The sequence below is a fragment of the Chiloscyllium plagiosum genome, unplaced genomic scaffold (assembly GCF_037043375.1).
Source record: "Chiloscyllium plagiosum isolate Xiang-an unplaced genomic scaffold, Cpla_swu_hap1 HiC_scaffold_3, whole genome shotgun sequence".
NCBI classification, from domain to species: domain Eukaryota; kingdom Metazoa; phylum Chordata; class Chondrichthyes; order Orectolobiformes; family Hemiscylliidae; genus Chiloscyllium; species Chiloscyllium plagiosum.
In genome coordinates, this window is record NW_028270141.1 from 148,575,024 (window position 1) to 148,595,628 (window position 20,605).

At 42.2% G+C, this 20,605-nt stretch overlaps 1 protein-coding gene across 18 annotated transcripts in view; it reads right to left on the reverse strand.

Annotated features, from left to right (window-relative positions):
• The window catches only part of LOC122548528 (serine/threonine-protein kinase MRCK alpha-like), a 595,544-nt gene that overhangs the window by 21,892 nt on the left and 553,047 nt on the right, over positions 1 to 20,605 (reverse strand). For 10 of the 18 annotated variants that reach the window (XM_087984221.1, XM_087984211.1, XM_087984208.1 and 7 more), the window contains 7 exons: positions 15,341 to 15,438; positions 14,070 to 14,154; positions 13,303 to 13,423; positions 12,679 to 12,796; positions 12,142 to 12,321; positions 9,526 to 9,649; positions 8,731 to 8,888 (listed from right to left, as the gene is read on the reverse strand). In XM_087984221.1, coding sequence (XP_087840347.1) covers positions 8,731 to 8,888; positions 9,526 to 9,649; positions 12,142 to 12,321; positions 12,679 to 12,796; positions 13,303 to 13,423; positions 14,070 to 14,154; positions 15,341 to 15,438 — 884 coding nt within the window. The remainder of the gene's footprint in view (positions 1 to 8,730; positions 8,889 to 9,525; positions 9,650 to 12,141; positions 12,322 to 12,678; positions 12,797 to 13,302; positions 13,424 to 14,069; positions 14,155 to 15,340; positions 15,439 to 20,605) is intronic. The other 8 variants (XM_087984253.1, XM_087984250.1, XM_087984264.1 and 5 more) reach the window with 1 other exon arrangement.

Below are 20,605 nucleotides of genomic sequence, written 5' to 3' on the forward strand. Positions count from 1 at the left end.
ATTGTAACAACGTTAATCCATTGTACCAATGTTAATCCAGTGTAACAACGCTAATCCGGTGTAACAACGCTAATCCGGTGTAACAACGCTAATCCATAGCAACAACGCTAATCCGGTGTAACAACGCTAATCCACTGTAACAACGCTAATCCACTGTAACAACACTAATCCGGTGAAACAACGCTAATCTGGTGTAACAACGTTATTCCGGTGTAACAATGGTAATCCACTGTATCAACGCTAATCCATTGTAACGACACTAATCCACTGAAACAACACTAATCCATTGTAACAACCCTAATCCATTGTAACAACGCTAATCCATTGTAACAACGCTAATCCGGTGTAACAACACTAATCCGGTGTAACAACACTAATCCGGTGTAACAACGCTAATCCACTGTAACAATCCTAATCCGGTGTATCAACGCTAATGCATCGTAACAACACTAATCCGGTGTAACAACGCTAATCCATTGTAACAACGCTAATCCGGTGTAACAACGCTAATCCGGTGTAACAACGCTAATCCACTGTAACAATCCTAATCCGGTGTATCAACGCTAATGCATTGTACCAACACTAATCCGGTGTAACTACGCTAATTCGGTGTAACAACTCTAATCCGGTGTAACTACGCTAATCCGGTGTATCAACGCTAATCCGGTTAAACAACCCTTATCTGGTGTAACAATGCTAATCCATTGTAACAACGCTAATCCGGTGTAACAATGCTAATCCGGTGTATCAACGCTAATCCGGTGTATCAACGCTAATCGATTGTAACAACCCTAATCCGGTGTAACAACCCTAATCCGGTGTAACAACCCTAATCCGGTGTATCAACGCTAATCCGGTGTAACAACCCTAATCCGGTGTAACAACCCTAATCCGGTGTAACTACCCTAATCCGGTGTATCAACCCTAATCCGGTGTATCAACGCTAATCCGGTGTATCAACGCTAATCCGGTGTAACAACGCTAATCCGGTGTAACAACCCTAATCGGGTTAAACAACCCTTATCTGGTGTAACAACCCATATCTGGTGTAACAATGCTAATCCGGTGTAACAATGCTAATCCGGTGTAACGACGCTAAGCTGGTGTAACAACGCTAATCCATTGTAACTACACTAATCCGGTGTAACAATGCTAATCCGGTGTAACGACGCTAAGCTGGTGTAACAACGCTAATCCATTGTAACTACACTAATCCGGTGTAACAACGCTAATCCGGTGTTACAACACTAATCCGGTGTAACAACACTAATCCGGTTTATCAACGCTAATCGATTGTAACAACCCTAATCCGGTGTATCAACGCTAATCCATTGTAACTACACTAATCCGGTGTAACAACGCTAATCCGGTGTTACAACACTAATCCGGTGTAACAACGCTAATCCGGTGTAACAACACTAATCCGGTGTAACAACCCTAATCCGGTGTAACAACCCTAATCCGGAGTAACTTCGCTAATCCGGTTCAACAACCCTTATCTGGTGTAACAACGCTAATCCACTGTAACAACGCTAATCCGGTGTAACAACGTTAATCCGGTGTAACAACGCTAATCCACTGTAACAACGCTAATCCGGTGTAACAACGTTAATCCGGTGTAACAACGCTAATCCACTGTAACAACGCTAATCCGGTGTAACAACACTAATCCAGTGTAACAACACTAATCCGGTGTAACAACGCTAATCCGGTGTAACAACGCTAATCCGGTGTAACAACACTAATCCATTGCAACAACCCTAATCCGGTGTAACAACCCTAATCCAGTGGAACTACGCTAATCCGGTGTAACAACCCTAACCCGGTGTAACAACGCTAAACCTGTGTAACAACGCTAATCCGGTGTAACAACGCTAATCCAGTGGAACTACGCTAATCCGGTGTAACAACACTAATCCATTGTTACAAGGCTAATCCATTGTAACGACTCTAATCCATTGTAACAACACTAATCCGGTGTAACAACGTTAATCCGGTGTAACAACGTTAATCCAGTGTAACAACGCTAATCCGGTGTAACAATGTTAATCCGGTGTAACAACGCTAATCCGGTGTAACAACGTTAATCGGGTGTAACAACACTAATCCAGTGTAACAACGCTAATCCTGTGTAACAACGCTAATCCGGTGTAACAACACTAATCCATTGTAACAAGGCGAATCCATTGTAACGACTCTAATCCATTGTAACAACACTAATCCGGTGTAACAACACTAATCCGGTGTAACAACGCTAATCCGGTGTAACAACATTAATCCGGTGTAACAACATTAATCCGGTGTAACAACGTTAATCCGGTGTAACAACGTTAATCCGGTGTAACAACATTAATCCGGTGTAACAACGTTAATCCGGTGTAACAGCGCTAATCCACTGTAACAACGCTAATCCACTGTAACAACGCTAATCCACTGTAACAACACTAATCCGGTGAAACAACGCTAATCCGGTGTAACAACGCTAATCTGGTGTAACTACGCTAATCCAATGTAACAACGATAATCCATTGTAACAACGCTAATCCGGTGTAACAACGTTAATCCGGTGTAACAACGTTAATCCGGTGTAACAACGTTAATCCGGTGTAACAACGCTAATCCATTGTAACAACGTTAATCCGGTGTAACAACACTAATCCACTGTAACAACGCTAATCCACTGTAACAACGCTAATCCATTGTAACAACGCTAATCCGGTGTAACAATGCTAATCCGGTGTAACAACGTTAATCCGGTGTAACAACGCTAATCCATTGTAACAACGTTAATCCGGTGTAACAACGCTAATCCGGTGTAACAACGCTAATCCATTGTAACAACGTTAATCCGGTGTAACAACCCTAATCCACTGTAACAATGCTAATCCATTGTAACAACGCTAATCCGGTGTAACAACGCTAATCCGGTGTAACAATGTTAATCCGGTGTAACAATGTTAATCCGGTGTAACAACGCTAATCCGGTGTAACAACGCTAATCCAGTGTAACAACGTTAATCCGGTGAAACAACGCTAATCCAGTGTAACAACGCTAATCCAGTGTAACAACGCTAATCCATAGTAACATCGCTAATCTGGTGTAACTACGCTAATCCGGTGTAACAACGCTAATCCGGTGTAACTACGCTAATCCATTGTAACAACGTTAATCCGGTGTATCAACGATAATCCATTGTAACAACGTTAATCCGGTGTATCAACGCTAATCCATTGTAACAACGTTAATCCGGTGTAACAACGCTAATCCATAGCAACAACCCTAATCCGGTGTAAAAACACTAATCCGGTTTAACAATGCTAATCCGGTTTAACAATGCTAATCCGGCTTAACAATGCTAATCCACTATAACAAAGCTAATCCACTGTAATAACGCTAACCCACTGTAACAACGCTAATCCGGTGTAACAACACTAATCCGGTGTAACAACCCTAATCCAGTGTATCAATGCTGATCCGGTGTAACAACCCTAATCTATTGTAACAACACTAATCCGGTGTAACAACACTAATCCGGTGTAACAACACTAATCCGGTGTAACAACACTAATCCGGTGAAACAACCCTAATCCGGTGTAACAACCCTAATCCGGTGTAACAACACTAATCCGGTGTAACAACACTAATCCGGTGTAACAACACTAATCCGGTGTAACAACACTAATCCGGTGTATCAATGCTGATCCGGTGTAACAACCCTAATCTATTGTAACAACACTAATCCGGTGTAACAACACTAATCCGGTGTAACAACACTAATCCGGTGTAACAACGCTAATCCGGTGTAACAACACTAATCCGGTGTAACAACACTAATCCGGTGTAACAACCCTAATCCGGTGTAACAACGCTAATCCGGTGTAACAACGCTAATCCACTGTACAACACTAATCCGGTGTAACAACCCTAATCCGGTGTAACAACACTAATCCACTGTAACAACGCTAATCCAGTGTAACAACCCTAATCCGGTGCAACAACGCTAATCCGGTGTAACAACGCTAATCCAGTGTAACAACCCTAATCCGGTGCAACAACCCTAATCCGGTGTAACAACACTAATCCATTGCAACAACCCTAATCCGGTGTAACAACGCTAATCCACGGAAACAACGCTAATCCACTGTAACAACTCTAATCCGGTGTAACAACGCTAATCCACTGAAACAACGCTAATCCAGTGTAACAACACTAATCTGTTGTAACAACGCTAATCCGGTGTAACAACGTTAATCCGGTGTAACAACGCTAATCCGGTGTAACAACGTTAATCCGGTGTAACAACGCTAATCCGGTGTAACAACGCTAATCCGGTGTAACAACGCTAATCCGGTGTAACAACGCTAATCCGGTGTAACAACGCTAATCCACTGAAACAACCCTAATCCGGTGTAACAACACTAATCTGTTGTAACAACGCTAATCCGCTGAAACAACGCTAATCCACTGTAACAACGCTAATCCAGTGTAACAATGCTAATCCACTGAAACCAGCCTAATCCGGTGTAACAACCCTAATCCGGTGTAACAACCCTAATCCGGTGTAACAACACTAATCCACTGAAACAACGCTAATCCGGTGTAACAACGCTAATCCGGTGTAACAACACTAATCCGGTGTAACAACACTAATTCACTGAGACAACGTTAATCCGGTGTAACAATGCTAATCCGCTGAAACAACGCTAATCCACTGTGACAACGCTAATCCAGTGTAACAACGCTAATCCACTGAAACAACCCTAATCCGGTGTAACAACCCTAATCCGGTGTAACAACACTAATCCACTGAAACGACGCTAATCCGGTGTAACGACGCTAATCCGGTGTAACAACACTAATCCGGTGTAACAACACTAATCCGGTGTAACAACCCTAATTCACTGAAACAACGCTAATCCGGTGTAACAACACTAATCGATTGTAACAACGCTAATCCACTGCAACAACGCTAATCCGGTGTAACAACGCTAATCCGGTGTAACAACGCTAATCCGGTGTAACAACACTAATCCATTGAAACAACGCTAATCCGGTGTAACAACGCTAATCCATAGCAACAACCCTAATCCGGTGTAAAAACACTAATCCGGTTTAACAATGCTAATCCGGTGTAACAACGCTAATCCGGTGTAACAACCCTAATCCACTGAAACAACCCTAATCCGGTGTAACAACACTAATCCGGTGTAACAACGCTAATCCGGTGTAACAACGCTAATCCATAGCAACAACCCTAATCCGGTGTAAAAACACTAATCCGGTTTAACAATGCTAATCCGGTGTAACAACGCTAATCCACTGAAACAACCCTAATCCGGTGTAACAACACTAATCTGTTGTAACAACGCTAATCCGGTGTAACAACGCTAATCCGGTGTAACAACGCTAATCCACTGTAACAACGTTAATCTGGTGTAACAATGCTAATCCATAGCAACAACCCTAATCCGGTATAAAAACACTAATCTGGTTAAACAATGCTAATCCGGTTTAACAATGCTAATCCTCTGTAACAACGCTAACCCACTGTAACAACGCTAATCTGGTGTAACAACCCTAATCCACTGAAACAACGCTAATCCGGTGTAACAACACTAATTGATTGTAACAACGCTAATCCACTGAAACAACGCTAATCCGGTGTAACAACGCTAATCCGGTGTAACAACACTAATCCACTGAAACAACGCTAATCCGGTGTAACAACGTTAATCCGGTTTAACAACGCTAATCCGGTGTAACAACGCTAATCCGGTGTAACAACGCTAATCCACTGTAACAACACTAATCTGTTGTAACAACGCTAATCCGGTGTAACAACGCTAATCCATAGCAACAACCCTAATCCGGTATAAAAACACTAATCTGGTTAAAAAATGCTAATCCGGTTTAACAATGCTAACCCTCTGTAACAACGCTAATCTGGTGTAACAACACTAATCCGGTGTAACAACCCTAATCCACTGAAACAACGCTAATCCGGTGTAACAACGTTAATCCGGTGTAACAACGCTAATCCATAGCAACAACCCTAATCCGGTGTAAAAACACTAATCCGGTTTAACAACGCTAATCCGGTGTAACAACGCTAATCCGGTGTAACAACGCTAATCCGGTGTAACAACGCTAATCCACTGAAACAACCCTAATCCGGTGTAACAACACTAATCTGTTGTAACAACGCTAATCCGGTGTAACAACGCTAATCCGGTGTAACAACGCTAATCCACTGTAACAACGCTAATCCATAGCAACAACCCTAATCCGGTATAAAAACACTAATCTGGTTAAACAATGCTAATCCGGTTTAACAATGCTAATCCTCTGTAACAACGCTAACCCACTGTAACAACGCTAATCTGGTGTAACAACGGTAATGCATTGTACCAACACTAATCCGGTGTAACTACGCTAATCCGGTGTAACATCACTAATCCGGTGTAACAATGCTAATCCATTGTAACAACGTTAATCTGGTGTAACGCTAATCCGGTGTAACAACACTAATCCGGTGTATCAACGCTAATCCATTGTAACAACGCTAATCTGGTGTAACTACGCTAATCCGGTGTAACAACGCTAATCCGGTGTAACAACGCTAATCCACTGTAACAACACTAATCCGGTGAAACAACGCTAATCTGGTGTAACAACGTTAATCCGGTTTAACAATGGCAATCCACTGTATCAACGCTAATCCATTGTAACGACACTAATCCACTGAAACAACGCTAATGCATTGTAACAACGCTAATCTGGTGGAACTACGCTAATCCAATGTAACAACGCCAATCCATTGTAACAACGTTAATCCATTGTACCAATGTTAATCCAGTGTAACAACGCTAATCCGGTGTAACAACGCTAATCCATAGCAACAACGCTAATCCGGTGTAACAACGCAAATCCACTGTAACAACGCTAATCCACTGTAACAACACTAATCCGGTGAAACAACGCTAATCTGGTGTAACAACGTTATTCCGGTGTAACAATGGTAATCCACTGTATCAACGCTAATCCATTGTAACGACACTAATCCACTGAAACAACACTAATCCATTGTAACAACCCTAATCCATTGTAACAACGCTAATCCATTGTAACAACGTTAATCCATTGTACCAATGTTAATCCAGTGTAACAACGCTAATCCGGTGTAACAACGCTAATCCGGTGTAACAACGCTAATCCATAGCAACAACGCTAATCCGGTGTAACAACGCTAATCCACTGTAACAACGCTAATCCACTGTAACAACACTAATCCGGTGAAACAACGCTAATCCAGTGTAACAACGTTATTCCGGTGTAACAATGGTAATCCACTGTATCAACGCTAATCCATTGTAACGACACTAATCCACTGAAACAACACTAATCCATTGTAACAACCCTAATCCATTGTAACAACGCTAATCCATTGTAACAACGCTAATCCGGTGTAACAACACTAATCCGGTGTAACAACACTAATCCGGTGTAACAACGCTAATCCACTGTAACAATCCTAATCCGGTGTATCAACGCTAATGCATCGTAACAACACTAATCCGGTGTAACAACGCTAATCCATTGTAACAACGCTAATCCGGTGTAACAACGCTAATCCGGTGTAACAACGCTAATCCACTGTAACAATCCTAATCCGGTGTATCAACGCTAATGCATCGTAACAACGCTAATGCATTGTACCAACACTAATCCGGTGTAACTACGCTAATTCGGTGTAACAACTCTAATCCGGTGTAACTACGCTAATCCGGTGTATCAACGCTAATCCGGTTAAACAACCCTTATCTGGTGTAACAATGCTAATCCATTGTAACAACGCTAATCCGGTGTAACAATGCTAATCCGGTGTATCAACGCTAATCCGGTTAAACAACCCTTATCTGGTGTAACAACGCTAATCCGGTGTAACAACCCTAATCCGGTGTAACAACCCTAATCCGGTGTAACTACGCTAATCCATTGTAACAACGCTAATCTGGTGTAACTACGCTAATCCATTGTAACAATGCCAATCCACTGTAACAACGTTAATCCAGTGTAACAACGCTAATCCATTGTAACAATGCGAATCCATTGTAACGCTAATCTGGTGTAACAATGCGAAGGAGAAAACAGGAACTGGCCGAAACAAATGACCAAAGTCAGCTCTTGAATAGCAATGAATTTGGAGATTTTGGTGAAAGGAATCTTTACAATCTTCACCCTTCTTTAATATGAACTTTTTTTGACAAACTGTGTGATTTCATTTGATAACTCTGATAATTTGTGTTCTCAGCAATGAACAAAAATGACCATTGAAGCAGCCAGAGTGTTGGAAAAACCAACTTTGTTTCCTAATGTTTTTCAGGAGATGGAAACTGAAACTGGTTGGTATACAACTCCACTCCAATTTGGCATCATTGACATGTAACACTCTCCATCAGCCAGAGACACTGGCCCAGGGAGTGTAGGAGGTGGCACAGGGTGGAGTCTCTGTCTGACAGTAGGGTGCAGAAGGTGCAATCAGGCATTGGTGAAATGGGGGTGGGTGTTCAGTTTGACAGTAGACTTGCTAGATTGGGCTGGGGTGTCAACATTCTAGAGATGTTTGAAATGTTGTTAAGAAGCTTCATGGATGGAATCTTATGTAAAGAGATCTTACAATAGAAATGATAGATTGGGATGTGAGGGAAAAATATTAAAGTGAGAATTACATCACGCTCAAACTCCCTTGTTGGAACATCACTTCCCGGATCCATTCCACCCGAAGAAAGCGAGCCGTCGGATGGCGACGTCATTGGCTGACGTTTGTTGACATAGTTTCCTCCTGAGAATTCTCTTCGAAGGGCACTTCCATTTTGTGCGGTTGATCCTGTAGGAACAGTAACATGTGAAACATGAACAAAATAAACTGATCCCACAGTAAAAGGATACATTCATGGTTCTCATTGTCTTTTCATCTTACAAATCCCTATCAAATCCAGCTCTATGTTCAAGACTTTGAATGCCTTGCTGCCACCTATCAGCCTGACATCCTTATACCTATTTAAGAAGTCCCGCAGGACAAACGTGGTCTGTAAGTGCAAGTTGTTGTAGTGAAGCCTGACTGTCAGACCAAGATGTACAGGCTCAAAATGTGGAAAAGCAAATTGGGGCTTCAGGAACACCTTTACACAATCAAAACACAAAATGGGTGGATGAGGTGAGAAACCTGGGTTCTGATGGGGTCCTGTTCTTTCAATATGTCTGGGTGAAGATTGGCTGAATACTCTTCATCACCTGTGCCTGTTGTCCGATTTAGGAACAGACCTTTCTCAGTTGAGAGCTTGCCTCTGACTGTGCAGCATTAAATGGCTCAGTAACAGAAGTGGTTGAACCTGTTTGCCTGCTATTTTACTATCATTGAGGAGGATAGCAAGCCACAACTACTGCATTAACAAGGCTGAGTGGCACATATCACAAGTAGGTCATCAATTTTCTATAAGGATCAAGGCAGAGTGAAATCTTACTTGACGACAGCCCACTGCTGGCACTCATGGAGCGGCCCGGTTCTGTGCGAGATCGTGCAATAGCAGGGATACTGACGGAAGCGCTAAACATAGTCCGACTCTTCTCATCCTGAGGACGTAGATTCTACGAAGAAACAATCAGGGTGAGAGGGAACAAGAATCAACAAGATATCTGAATAGATTAAACAGTTGGAGCCACAAAATTATAACTTTAGAGATTTTTATTTCAAGACTTAGGGATGTCATTAAACCAACCAGCTGCACTCTCGTTCAGTAGCACTAATGGGCTGTGAAATATCAGGTTAATCTACACCGGTGGAGTGCAGTCTACACTAGGATAGGATTCCAGAGATCATCAGGCACCCTTCAATAGCATGAGTACGGAATGAGTCCCAGAGGAGGTGGTGGAGGCTGGTACAATTAAAACAAATTAAAGACATCTGGAAGGGTATATGAATAGGAAGGGTTATGGGCCAAATGCTGGCAAATGTGACTAGATCAGATTGGGATATCTGGTCAACGTGGATGAGTTGGACCAAAGGGTCAGTTTCCATGCTGTATGACTCTATAATGCACTTGGGGAGGGCTAATAAGGCAAGAGATTATACTATGAATGGTAGGACAGTGGAAAGTACTGAAGCTCAGAGGAACCTTGGTGTGCATATCCACCGTTCCCTCAAGGTAGCAGGACAGTGGGTGAGATAGTTAGCAGTTTTCCAGACCTTTGGCACCTCACCTCTGGCCAGAGAGAAGTTGGAAATTACCACGAGGGCGTCTATTATCTCCTCCCTTTGTCATTCTCAACAACCTGGGATACATCTTATCCAGCCTGCACATTTATCTGCTAGTCCCTCATCACACTGTTAATTTCCACTAATACTTCATAGTCCTCCACCCAGATGGCGATAATTGCACTGTCTTTTTTCATTATGAAGACTGATGCAAAACATTCTATCAGGTCTTCAAAGACCTCACACAGATTACCTTGAATGGACCCTACTCTTTCTCTAGTCATTCTCTTCACCTTCATATATTTAAGAAGCCTATTGGGTTTTCCTTTATTCTACCCCTCAATGCTTTCTTAAGTCTTAGTTTTTCCAATTTTCTTTGTAAATGAATTTTTTATACTCCTTTAAGGACTCTCAGTATCTGCCATAAGCTTTTTTTTTTACTTATCCCTAACCTTTAAGTTTCTTCACATCCAGGATTCTTTGGTCTTGGTCCCAGCCTGTGACTTTATTTGCTGTGTACTCTTGCTATTTCCTCCTTGAATGTCTCCCACAGCTCTGATTGTTTTATTTGCAAATAGCTGCTCCCAGTCTACTTCGGCCAAATTGCATCTTATTTCAGTGAAATTAACCTTTCCCCAGGTTTAGAACTTGTATTCCTGGCCCATCCTTATCATTTTCCCTAACCATTCTCAATCGTTTGTTATCAACTAGGGTCACTACTTCTAAAATGCTGCCATCTGATACACCTTCCACCTGCCCAAGCTCATTTCTGAACATTAGGTCCAGAACTGTTTCAACAAAGTTGGTTCTGAGGATGGGGAGACTTTCTTGTGAGATGACGCTGAGTAGTTTGGGCCTATTGGTGTTGGAATATCAAAGAATGAGCAGCAACCTTATTGAAGCATACATGATTCTTAGGGGAATTGACTGGGCAGATGGAGAAGGGTTGCTTTTCCTTGCGGGAGAATCTAGGCCTAGACAGCAAAATCTCAGAATAAGGGGTTCACACATTTAAGAGACAGATGAGGAGGAATTTCTTCCCCCAGCGAGTTGTGAATCTGTGGAATTCTTTACCACAGAGGGCTTTTCAGGCTGGTTCATTAAGTACACTCAAGGCTGAGCTAGACAGATTTTTAATCAGGAAAGGAATCAGGATTATGGGGAAAAGGCAGGAAAGTGGAGTTGAAGATTATGACGTTTATATTTTATGCACCCAACAGCATTTTCACCCTATTTGTGTTTTTCACTTTTACCCATTTGGCCTCATTTAATGATCCTTCCAAGATATAATTTCTCCTTACTGCTATAATTGATTTCCTGATCATCTTTCAGCGGAGTCTTAGCTATGCTAATATACTCCCACATGCCTGTCTGTGCCCTCAGCTTGTCCATCTTATTCTTCAGGCTCCTTGAATTAGAATATATTCCATTTAGCCTTTCTAAACTCACTTTTGTCTTAAATAAAACCAAGCATTGCGGATGCTGGAAATCTGAAACGCAAACAGAAGTTGCTGGAGAAACTCAGTGGGTCTGTCCACACCTGTGGAGGGAAAGCAGAGTCAATGTTTTGGGTCTAGCGACCGGACAAGCACAGACCCTCTCACCTCCCCAATGAAGTTCAGCTGTTTTGCTCATGCTTGAAGTGGCTTGACCTAACTGTGGATTCTTCCTTTCTCGAAATTCGCTCACCAGTCCACATCTCAGCTCAAGTTACACAGAAATCTGTGTCTCTGGGCAGTAATGACAGGGGTCACATGTGCAGTAAACAGGAAGAATTGCTAAAGCTCAAAGCAGATGGCACGGTGCAAGGCCTGGTTTGATTAGTGGCACATAAACACAAGGCACTGCATACCAGTTAGTGAGAAGGCCAGCACACACAGCATACCCTTGGTGTTATGGAATGTGGCAAGCTGGAGGCAGAGTCTGGAGAAAGGGTGCAGACGTGGGGTTCGTGGTACAGGAACTTCTCAGCAGAGTGGACAGTCATGTGATAAATGTGTTCAAAGTTGGTTGGAGTGGAGATCAGACTGAAGTGCTGATTGGGAGGTGGATGCGGGGATTCTGGCTATTCAGAGAGCAACAGAAATAAAGAAATGTTATGGAAAAGAACGAACATAGTTCAGCAGAGGAATCCACCAGTTCCAGTAGTAGTGGCACAGAAAGCTGACAGTAGCTTTACGTCTTGTAAAACCTCAGCAAACAACAATAAAACATTAAAAAAAGTAAAAAGTAACAAATTACACAAGTGAAGTCTTCTGAACAGAGACATTTAAAGAGAAACTGTGCGCTATTCAGGGCTTTTAGGGTTTAGCTCCAATTAAGAAGGGCCTCGAATTATTTTGCTGGTTTATAAAGTGCTCCATAATGTAAACAGTTGTTATAAAATGGTGGAGTCTGAATAGCATATCTTTGGCTAACTTACCATTGGCAAATCTTTTAAGATCTGTATGCCATCACCTGGGCCCATGTGTACAATGTGGTTGAAATTAGTTGGATTTGAGATTAATTTGGATCTCATTTCTGGATCTCGAAGCATTTCTCTAAAAGAAAAGGAATCCAAAATCAACGCACATTTAAATTAATTGAAACACAAACTAACATTATTCTGTCTACTTTCCTGTTCCTCTATGTCTTTCTCCTTAGTTGGAAGGATAAGGCAAATTTCACTGTTTAGTGTCACCCTGTAAATAGACGTTGACTGATCCATACAGTAACCTCATTTTTTCTCTTGCCTTTGTCCACTGATGTTTAGGCTAAGGACCAGCTGAGAGTGGCAGGGGGTGTACCAGAGAAGATGACTCCAGAGATCCCACCTATTTTTTACAGCATTAACATATCCCAAACCCAAAAATTGAACACGTTGAGCCAGATACACAAAGCTGTACTTTGTAAAGTGCCAACAAAAAATCCACAAGTCCAATTCTTATATAACATTAACTGTGTGGGAAGGACAACTTGAGCACCAAGGAGACAGCATGGACAAGGTAAGAGATTGGGATGGGGACAGGGGATACACACGTTCTGTAACATGAGAGATTCTGCTCACCTTCTCTGCTGGAGTCTCTCCTCTTCAGGCACCCGAAAGGAATATCTCCGTTTGCTCCGGGTCCTGACCATCTGTTTGCGGCTGTTATCAGATGTTTCAGGAACAACAAGTTCATCTCCTTCTGTGGGAGCGAAGGAAATAGCTCAACATAAAGTATTAAGAGACAAGTTGATCTTCTAAAGTTAGATCCTTGGTCATTGTGAAAACATTTTTTCTTGATATTACTGAAATGGTTTAAGGGTAGTCCTGCGCCATAATTGATTGATCCCTTCTAGACTGTCACTCAGATAGTCCTATGAGGAGTAGTGCACAAAGCCACATGTTGTGATCAGACACTAGTTGATACTTAAGGTTTCTGTTGAAGGTTTCTCTAGATTGACAATTTTCTCCTTGAGCGAGGGACTGGGTAATTTAAAGGTCAAGTAAAAATTCTCTATTTTTATATCTGAACAAAACTTGATTTAATAACCAAGTTTTATAGAAAGTGGGATACCTGAAGTACAAGTCAGGAAATAGGTAGAGGATAAAATGAACATTATGTAAAAGCCTGAGTAAGCAGTCACACAGTGTTGTGGGCAGGAATAGCCAGGGACCAATGTGGGGAATACGTTTTGAAGGTCATATGATGGTTAACCTGGTTACCTTGGACCATTCAGGCTGCTTGGCTCAGTAATGCAAGATGCTGTTTAGCAAATCCTAAAATAACTAAATAAGTTAATGGCAAATTTTAATCTTGCATAAACATAAAAATCACTTGCTAGACATACCTGCCATCTTATTTTTGAAATAGATTAACCTGATTGTCTCGAGACCCAGCAGGTTAAGTGTCCCCTCTGTATTAAGTGGCCGAACCTGTAAGAAAAGCAGTTCACTGTAACCAATCCCACAAGGAATTTCTCAAACATAATTTAATTTGATTCGCTACCAAAAGTGTAGCTTTTCCAACAAATTATGCTGCTGCTGAGAGCTGCACATTTACACTGGTGGAGATTATAGCATACCAGTTTGGTATAGTAAGCGTGTGCAGATAGGGCTGACATGGAACAGTATGAATAAAATAGGAGAAATAGGGCCCATAGGATACAAATTCCGGGCCCCTCTTTTAGTAGTGTCCTTATCCCTGGACTGGAAGGCCCGGGTTCAAGTCCCACCTGCTCCAGAGTTGTGTAATAATATCTCTGAACAAGTTGATTAGAAAAATAGTTTAAATTAGAATTACAATGTCAATAGTCAGACGTTAAAGGGTTGATTAATAATCACATATAAGTCACTAAAAGCCAGCTAATGGATGCAAAAGGGATTTACCATAAGACGTAGGAGCAGTAATAGGCCATTCAGCCCATCCAGCCTGCTCTGCCATTCAATGAGAACATGATTAACCTGATAATCCACAACCTCACGTTCTTGCCTCTCTGGATTCAGAAGAATAATGAAATTTGGGACCAAAACAAGAAAGATACAGTATAAAAACAAGGAAATACTCGATTTTAGTCAAGCCACAGTAAAACTACTGCGGTGTGGGCTCCTACTTGGGAAGGGAGCATTGGCCCACCTGATGGGACACCTTTTTCACACAGAGAGTGGTTCCTATGTGGAATGAACTGCCTGACAAAGTGGTAGATGCAGGTACAATTACAACAGTTTAAAGACATTTGGACGGGTACATGAATAGGAAAGGTTTAGAGGGCCAAACAAGGGCAAATGGGACTAGTTTACTTTGAAAAACTTGGCCAGCATGGACAATTGGACTGAGGAGTTTCTTTCCATGCTGTACCATTCTATGACAATTCAGAAAGACACCTGAAATGATGGGACTTAGTAATAATGGAGGAAGTCGGGAAACTCAGATAACATTCAGTAGAGATGAGGATTTTAGGGGTCATCTGACTGAAAGAAGGGGAAAGGAAGTGATCAAACAAGAAGAGGAGGAAACAGCAAGTCATGATTTACTGTGGATCCATATTTCAGCAAGGAAGAGAGAGAAAGGAGAAGAATATTACAAGTAAAACAAACAGCCAGGGCAGGGAAGTGAACATACCTTCTTTAGTGCAACTGTCTGAATCCATTCCATAGTGTTCACATCAAATACATCTACAGCATTCTCACTATACACAGACAAATATGGAGCATTGTAACCTGCAGAGAATCAAAAGCATCAGATTCATATCGGTGGGTTTATTGGATTACAGTTAGCCAAGTCTAGTGTGGAGCAGAAAATGTAGAACTACACCTGTACCCAATTGAGGCTTCATTCCATTGCTGATTAATTAGTGTTACAGCGCTAGTATTACAGGGGAACAATTACACACGTAATAAAAGACTTGGCTGTGCCAAAACATGTTTTTGCATTCACTCTCAGTCACTAACAGGACTACTCTCACTATTATCAGCAACAGAAAGTGAGCTGTACCCATCACTACTTCACTGCTGTGTCTAACAAGCACCAAGCATTCTGTTCACACATGGCCTGAATTTGGATGGACAGAATCTGTAGTATGTGGAACAGTTAGAAGATTCCAAAATTCAACCACCCAGAAAATAAAGAACAACCAAAATCTTATTGTACATCAGATTTTTCACATGTAGGCCTGACAAATGGACATGCCAATAACACTGTCAGTTTGTCTGCACCTACTTTATTTGTGCCATTCATAATCTTCCAAACTTCAATCAAACTGCCTTACAAACCAGTGTTGTATAACGGTGCACGGAGTGGATTATACGGCACTCTCTACTACATTAACTTCTATTCTCTTATTTTGGGAAGCTCTCTCATAAGGGCCTGAATCCTACTGGAAAGATAACAGTTTGTTAATGGTGCATGGTACTTTCAATTCTCAAATTGGCCAGTAATTCAGAGGACTGAGAGATGCAAGTGGAACTTATACCACTCTGCTGTTTGTTTTGCACAAATGACACCTCACCCTTCATCTCCTTTGTTTTAAGAATCTGCTGGATTTACCCAGTAATCTGGATGTAGAAAGAGCTAATGATTAAGAGTATAAGATCCTTAGAGTGAAACAATAATCGTTGATGCAATCCTAACCAACTCCTCTGGTCCTCCTTGACCCTCTAGCCGGCTTCTTTCTTGATCTTTAAATGTCACTGCTTAAGGAGATATACATGTCCCTAATGCTTATTTTTCTTTGTTGCACTGTTATCAGCTTACATTTTCAGCAACTCAAAGAACCTTAGAGAAGGTGGTGACATAGTGATAACACCACTGGAACAGTAATCCAGGTTTATGGGTTGGAATCCATCACAGCAGATGGTGAAATCTGAATTCAATAACTTCTGGAATTAATGGATCTAATGTCAAAAAACAAAGCCTGCTGGTTCACAATTGTCCTTTAGGGAATGAAATCTGCTTTCCTTAGCTGATCTGATGTCCATCACCAGTCGCTCCAAACTGGTCAAGTTCTAACAATTGCTAGATTGGATCTGTGGCAGTTGGTGAGGCAAACCCACTACAGGAGGGAAAATCCTGGCCCATCTGTGGAGTAATCCACTCATATACCCTTACAGTCACTGTGGAGATAATGTCCCATCTTCATTCCTCCATTGTTTTGTGTTGCACGATCACCATGCTAAAAGGGATCAACTTGAACAGAGATTGCAACTCATAACTGAGCATCCATGGATCATCAGTAGCAGCAGAATTGTAGCCAATCACTGCTGTAACCACATGGCTCAGTACAACACCAAGTCACTAATGCCTTCTCGCTCAGAGATCAACCCTGGTTCAAAAAACATCAGGAATGAGCAGCACCAGGTATACTTCAAAATGGTCTCAACTTGGTGAAGGTACAAAACAGGAGAAGTGCGTGATTGATAATGGTTAAGCAATCCCACAACCACGATCATACTGAAACTCTGCTGTCCTGCCATATCCAGTTGTGAATGATGGAGGACAATTAAACAGCTCACTGGAGGAGGCGGCTCCATAAATATCCCTGTCCTCAACGATGGATGAGCCCAGTACATCAGTACAAAAGAGAAGGTTAAAGTATTCACAACAACCTTCAGTCCATCATATTTGTACCAGCGGAATGAATTAGCTTTCCATTCTAACCTCACGTTGCAGCATCAAGGCAGTGTGTGCCTTGAAGATCAGTGTTGTTCCTTTTAAATGAGTTGAGGGATTCCACTATGGTCACCAAAATAGGCAGTGAATTTCTTCACCTACCACTCTCTGCATGCAGGTTTTTCCTCATGTTCCTTCTAACCCTTCTCCCAATTACCATTTTAAATCTGTTCTTTCTGGCAACTGACCTCTCTGATTGGGAAACAGGTCTTCCTTGTCCATTCTATCCCCTCTATGTTCTATGATTCTCTGCTAATTGGAACCATACCCAGCATAAAGGAAGATGTTTGTGTTTATTGGAGTTCAATCACCTCAGACCTAGGACATTCCTACAGGAAGGTATCACAGAAAGGTACCTATCACATTTCCAACGCCCCTCCTCCAAGTCCCTCCTCCCTACCTTTTATCTTCTCCTGCTGAACACTCTCTGCTCATTCCTGAAGAAGGGCCTGTGCCCGAAACGTCGAATCTCCTGTTCCCTGGATGCTGCCTGACCTGCTGTGCTGTTCCAGCAATAAAGTTTCAACATTCCTACAGGAATCCCACTGAGTGGTGTCCTAAGACCAACTATCTTCACCTCCTTTATCAAAGACTTTCCTTCCACCTTAAGGTCAGAAGGTGGGATGCTTGATGATGATTGCACAATGTTAAGCACCACTTACGACCTACCAGATACTGAAGAAGCCTATGTCTACATACAGGGCAACACTCAAACTTGTGTCAATAACATTTATTGTTGTCAGGTAATGATCATTTCCAACAAGAGAGAATCTAACCATTGCTGAAACCTCCATGATCAACATTCCGTCAATGAAGTGGACTAACTATACAAATACTCTGGCTACAAAGTATGTCAGAGGCTAGGAATTTTGTGGTGAATAACTTACATCTTGTTTCCCCAAAGCTGAGGCGCCATCAACAAGCTACAAGTCAGGAGTACAATGGAACTCTCTCCACTTGGCTGGGGATGAGTGCAACTCCAACAACACTTAAGAAGCTTGATATCATTCAGCACACTTGAATTGGTACCACATGCATGAACATTCAGTCACTCCATCACCAACACTCAGTCACAGCATTATGTACTATTTAAACATGGACTACAGAAATTCACCAAAGATCCTTAGACAGCACCTTCCAAACCCATGACCACTATCATCTAGGACAAGGACAGCAGTTGCCTGGGAACACCATAGCTGCAAGTTTCCCTTCAATCCACTCCCCATCCTGACTTGGAAATACATCATTGTTCCTTCACTGTCACTGGGTCAAAATCTTGGAATTCCCTCCCTAAGGGCACTGTGGGTCAACCTACAGACATGGACTGCAGTGGTTCAAGAAGGCAGCTCACCTACACCTTCTCAAAGGAAACTAGGGATGGGCAATAAATGCTGGCCCAGCCAGTGAAGCCCACATTCCACTAATGAATTTAAAAACAATTAGTGCCCATGAAGGTGAAAGTGGAGCTACATGAATGTTTCTGGATTTACCAAATTCAATTTTTAAAATCTAGATAGCTAGTTCATTATCACAACCCTTCAGGCTATTGTACAATATGTTCAAGCTTAAAACCTCAAGAGGAACATGATGCATGTTGAGATTAGCCTGGATCACGTTGACATAACTAGGGAACATGTGTTGGGTGGGCTAGAGGTTATTAACGTGGACAAATCCCCAGGACCAGATGGGATCTATACCAGGTTGCTGAGGGATGCGAGAGAGGAAATAGCTGGGATCTTGACAGATGTCTTTGTGGCATCCTTAAACACAGGTGAGGTGCCAGAGGACTGGAGGGCTGCTCATGTTGTCCCGCTGTACAAGAGGGTAGTAGGGATACTCCAGGTAACTACAGACCAGTGAGCTGAACATCAGTGGTGGGAAAGTTGCTGGAGAAGGTACTGAGGGATAGGATCTATTTATATTTAGAAAATAATGGGCTTATCAGTGATAGACACCATGTTTTGTGTGGGGGAGATTGTGCCATACCAGCTTAATAGAAGTCTTTGAGGAAGTGACCAAGTTGATAGATGACGGAAGGGCTGTAGATGTCATATACATGGACTTTAGTAAGGCATTTGATAAGGTTCCCCATGGTAACAGAGAAAGTGAAGTCACATGGTGTGTACGTTGTTCCAGCTAGGCGGATAAAGAACTGGTTGAGCAACAGGAGACAGAGAGTAGTAGTTGAAGGGAGTTTCTTGAAATGGAGAAAGGTGACCAGTGGTGTTCCACAGGGATCAGTGCTGGGGCCACTGTTGTTTGTGATATACATAAATGATCTGGAAAAAGGGACTGTTGGTCAGATCAGCAATTTGCAAATGACACGAAGATTAGTGGAGTATCAGAAAGCATAAGGGACTGTCAAAAAATACAGGAGAATGTAGATAGACTGGAGAGTTGGGCAGAGAAGTGGCAGATGGAATTCAATCCAAGCAAATGTGAGGTGATGCATTTTGGCAAGTCCAATTCTAGAGCGAATTATACAGTGAATAGAAGAGTCTTGGGAAAAGTTGATGATCCAGTAAAATCTGGGAGTTCAGGTCGATTGTGCCCTGAAGGTTGCTGCACAGGTGGATAGTGGTCAAGAAGGCATATGGCGTGCTTGCCTTCATTGGACAGGGTATTGAGTATAAGAGCTGGCAAGTCATGTTAAAATTGTACAAGACTTTGGTTCGGCCGCATTTAGAATACTGTGCACAATTCTGTTGCCACATTACCAAAAGGATGTGGACACTCTGGAGAGGGTGCAGAGAAGGTTTACGAGGATGTTGCCTGGTATGGAAGGTGCTAGCTATGAAGAGAGGTTGAGTAGGTTAGATTTGTTTTCATTAGAAAAAAGGAGATTGAGGGGGGACCTGATTGAGGTCTACAAAATCATGAAGGGTATAGACAGGGTAGATAGAGATAAGCTTTTTCCCAGGGTGAGGGATTCAATAACGAGAGGTCACACTTTCAAGGTGAGAGGTGGAAAGTTTAAGGGGGATACACGTGGCAAGTACTTCATACAGAGAGTGGTGGGCCTCGGGAATGCATTGCCAGCAGAGGTGGTAGAGGCAGGCACAGTAGATTTATTCAAGATGTGTCTGCACAGATGCAAGAGTAGGTGGGGAGCAGAGGGAAACAGATACTTAGGAATTGGGCAACAGGTTCAGACAGTAGATTTGGATCGGCTCAGGTTTGGAGGGCTGAACAGCCCGTTCCTAGGCTGTAAATTATCTT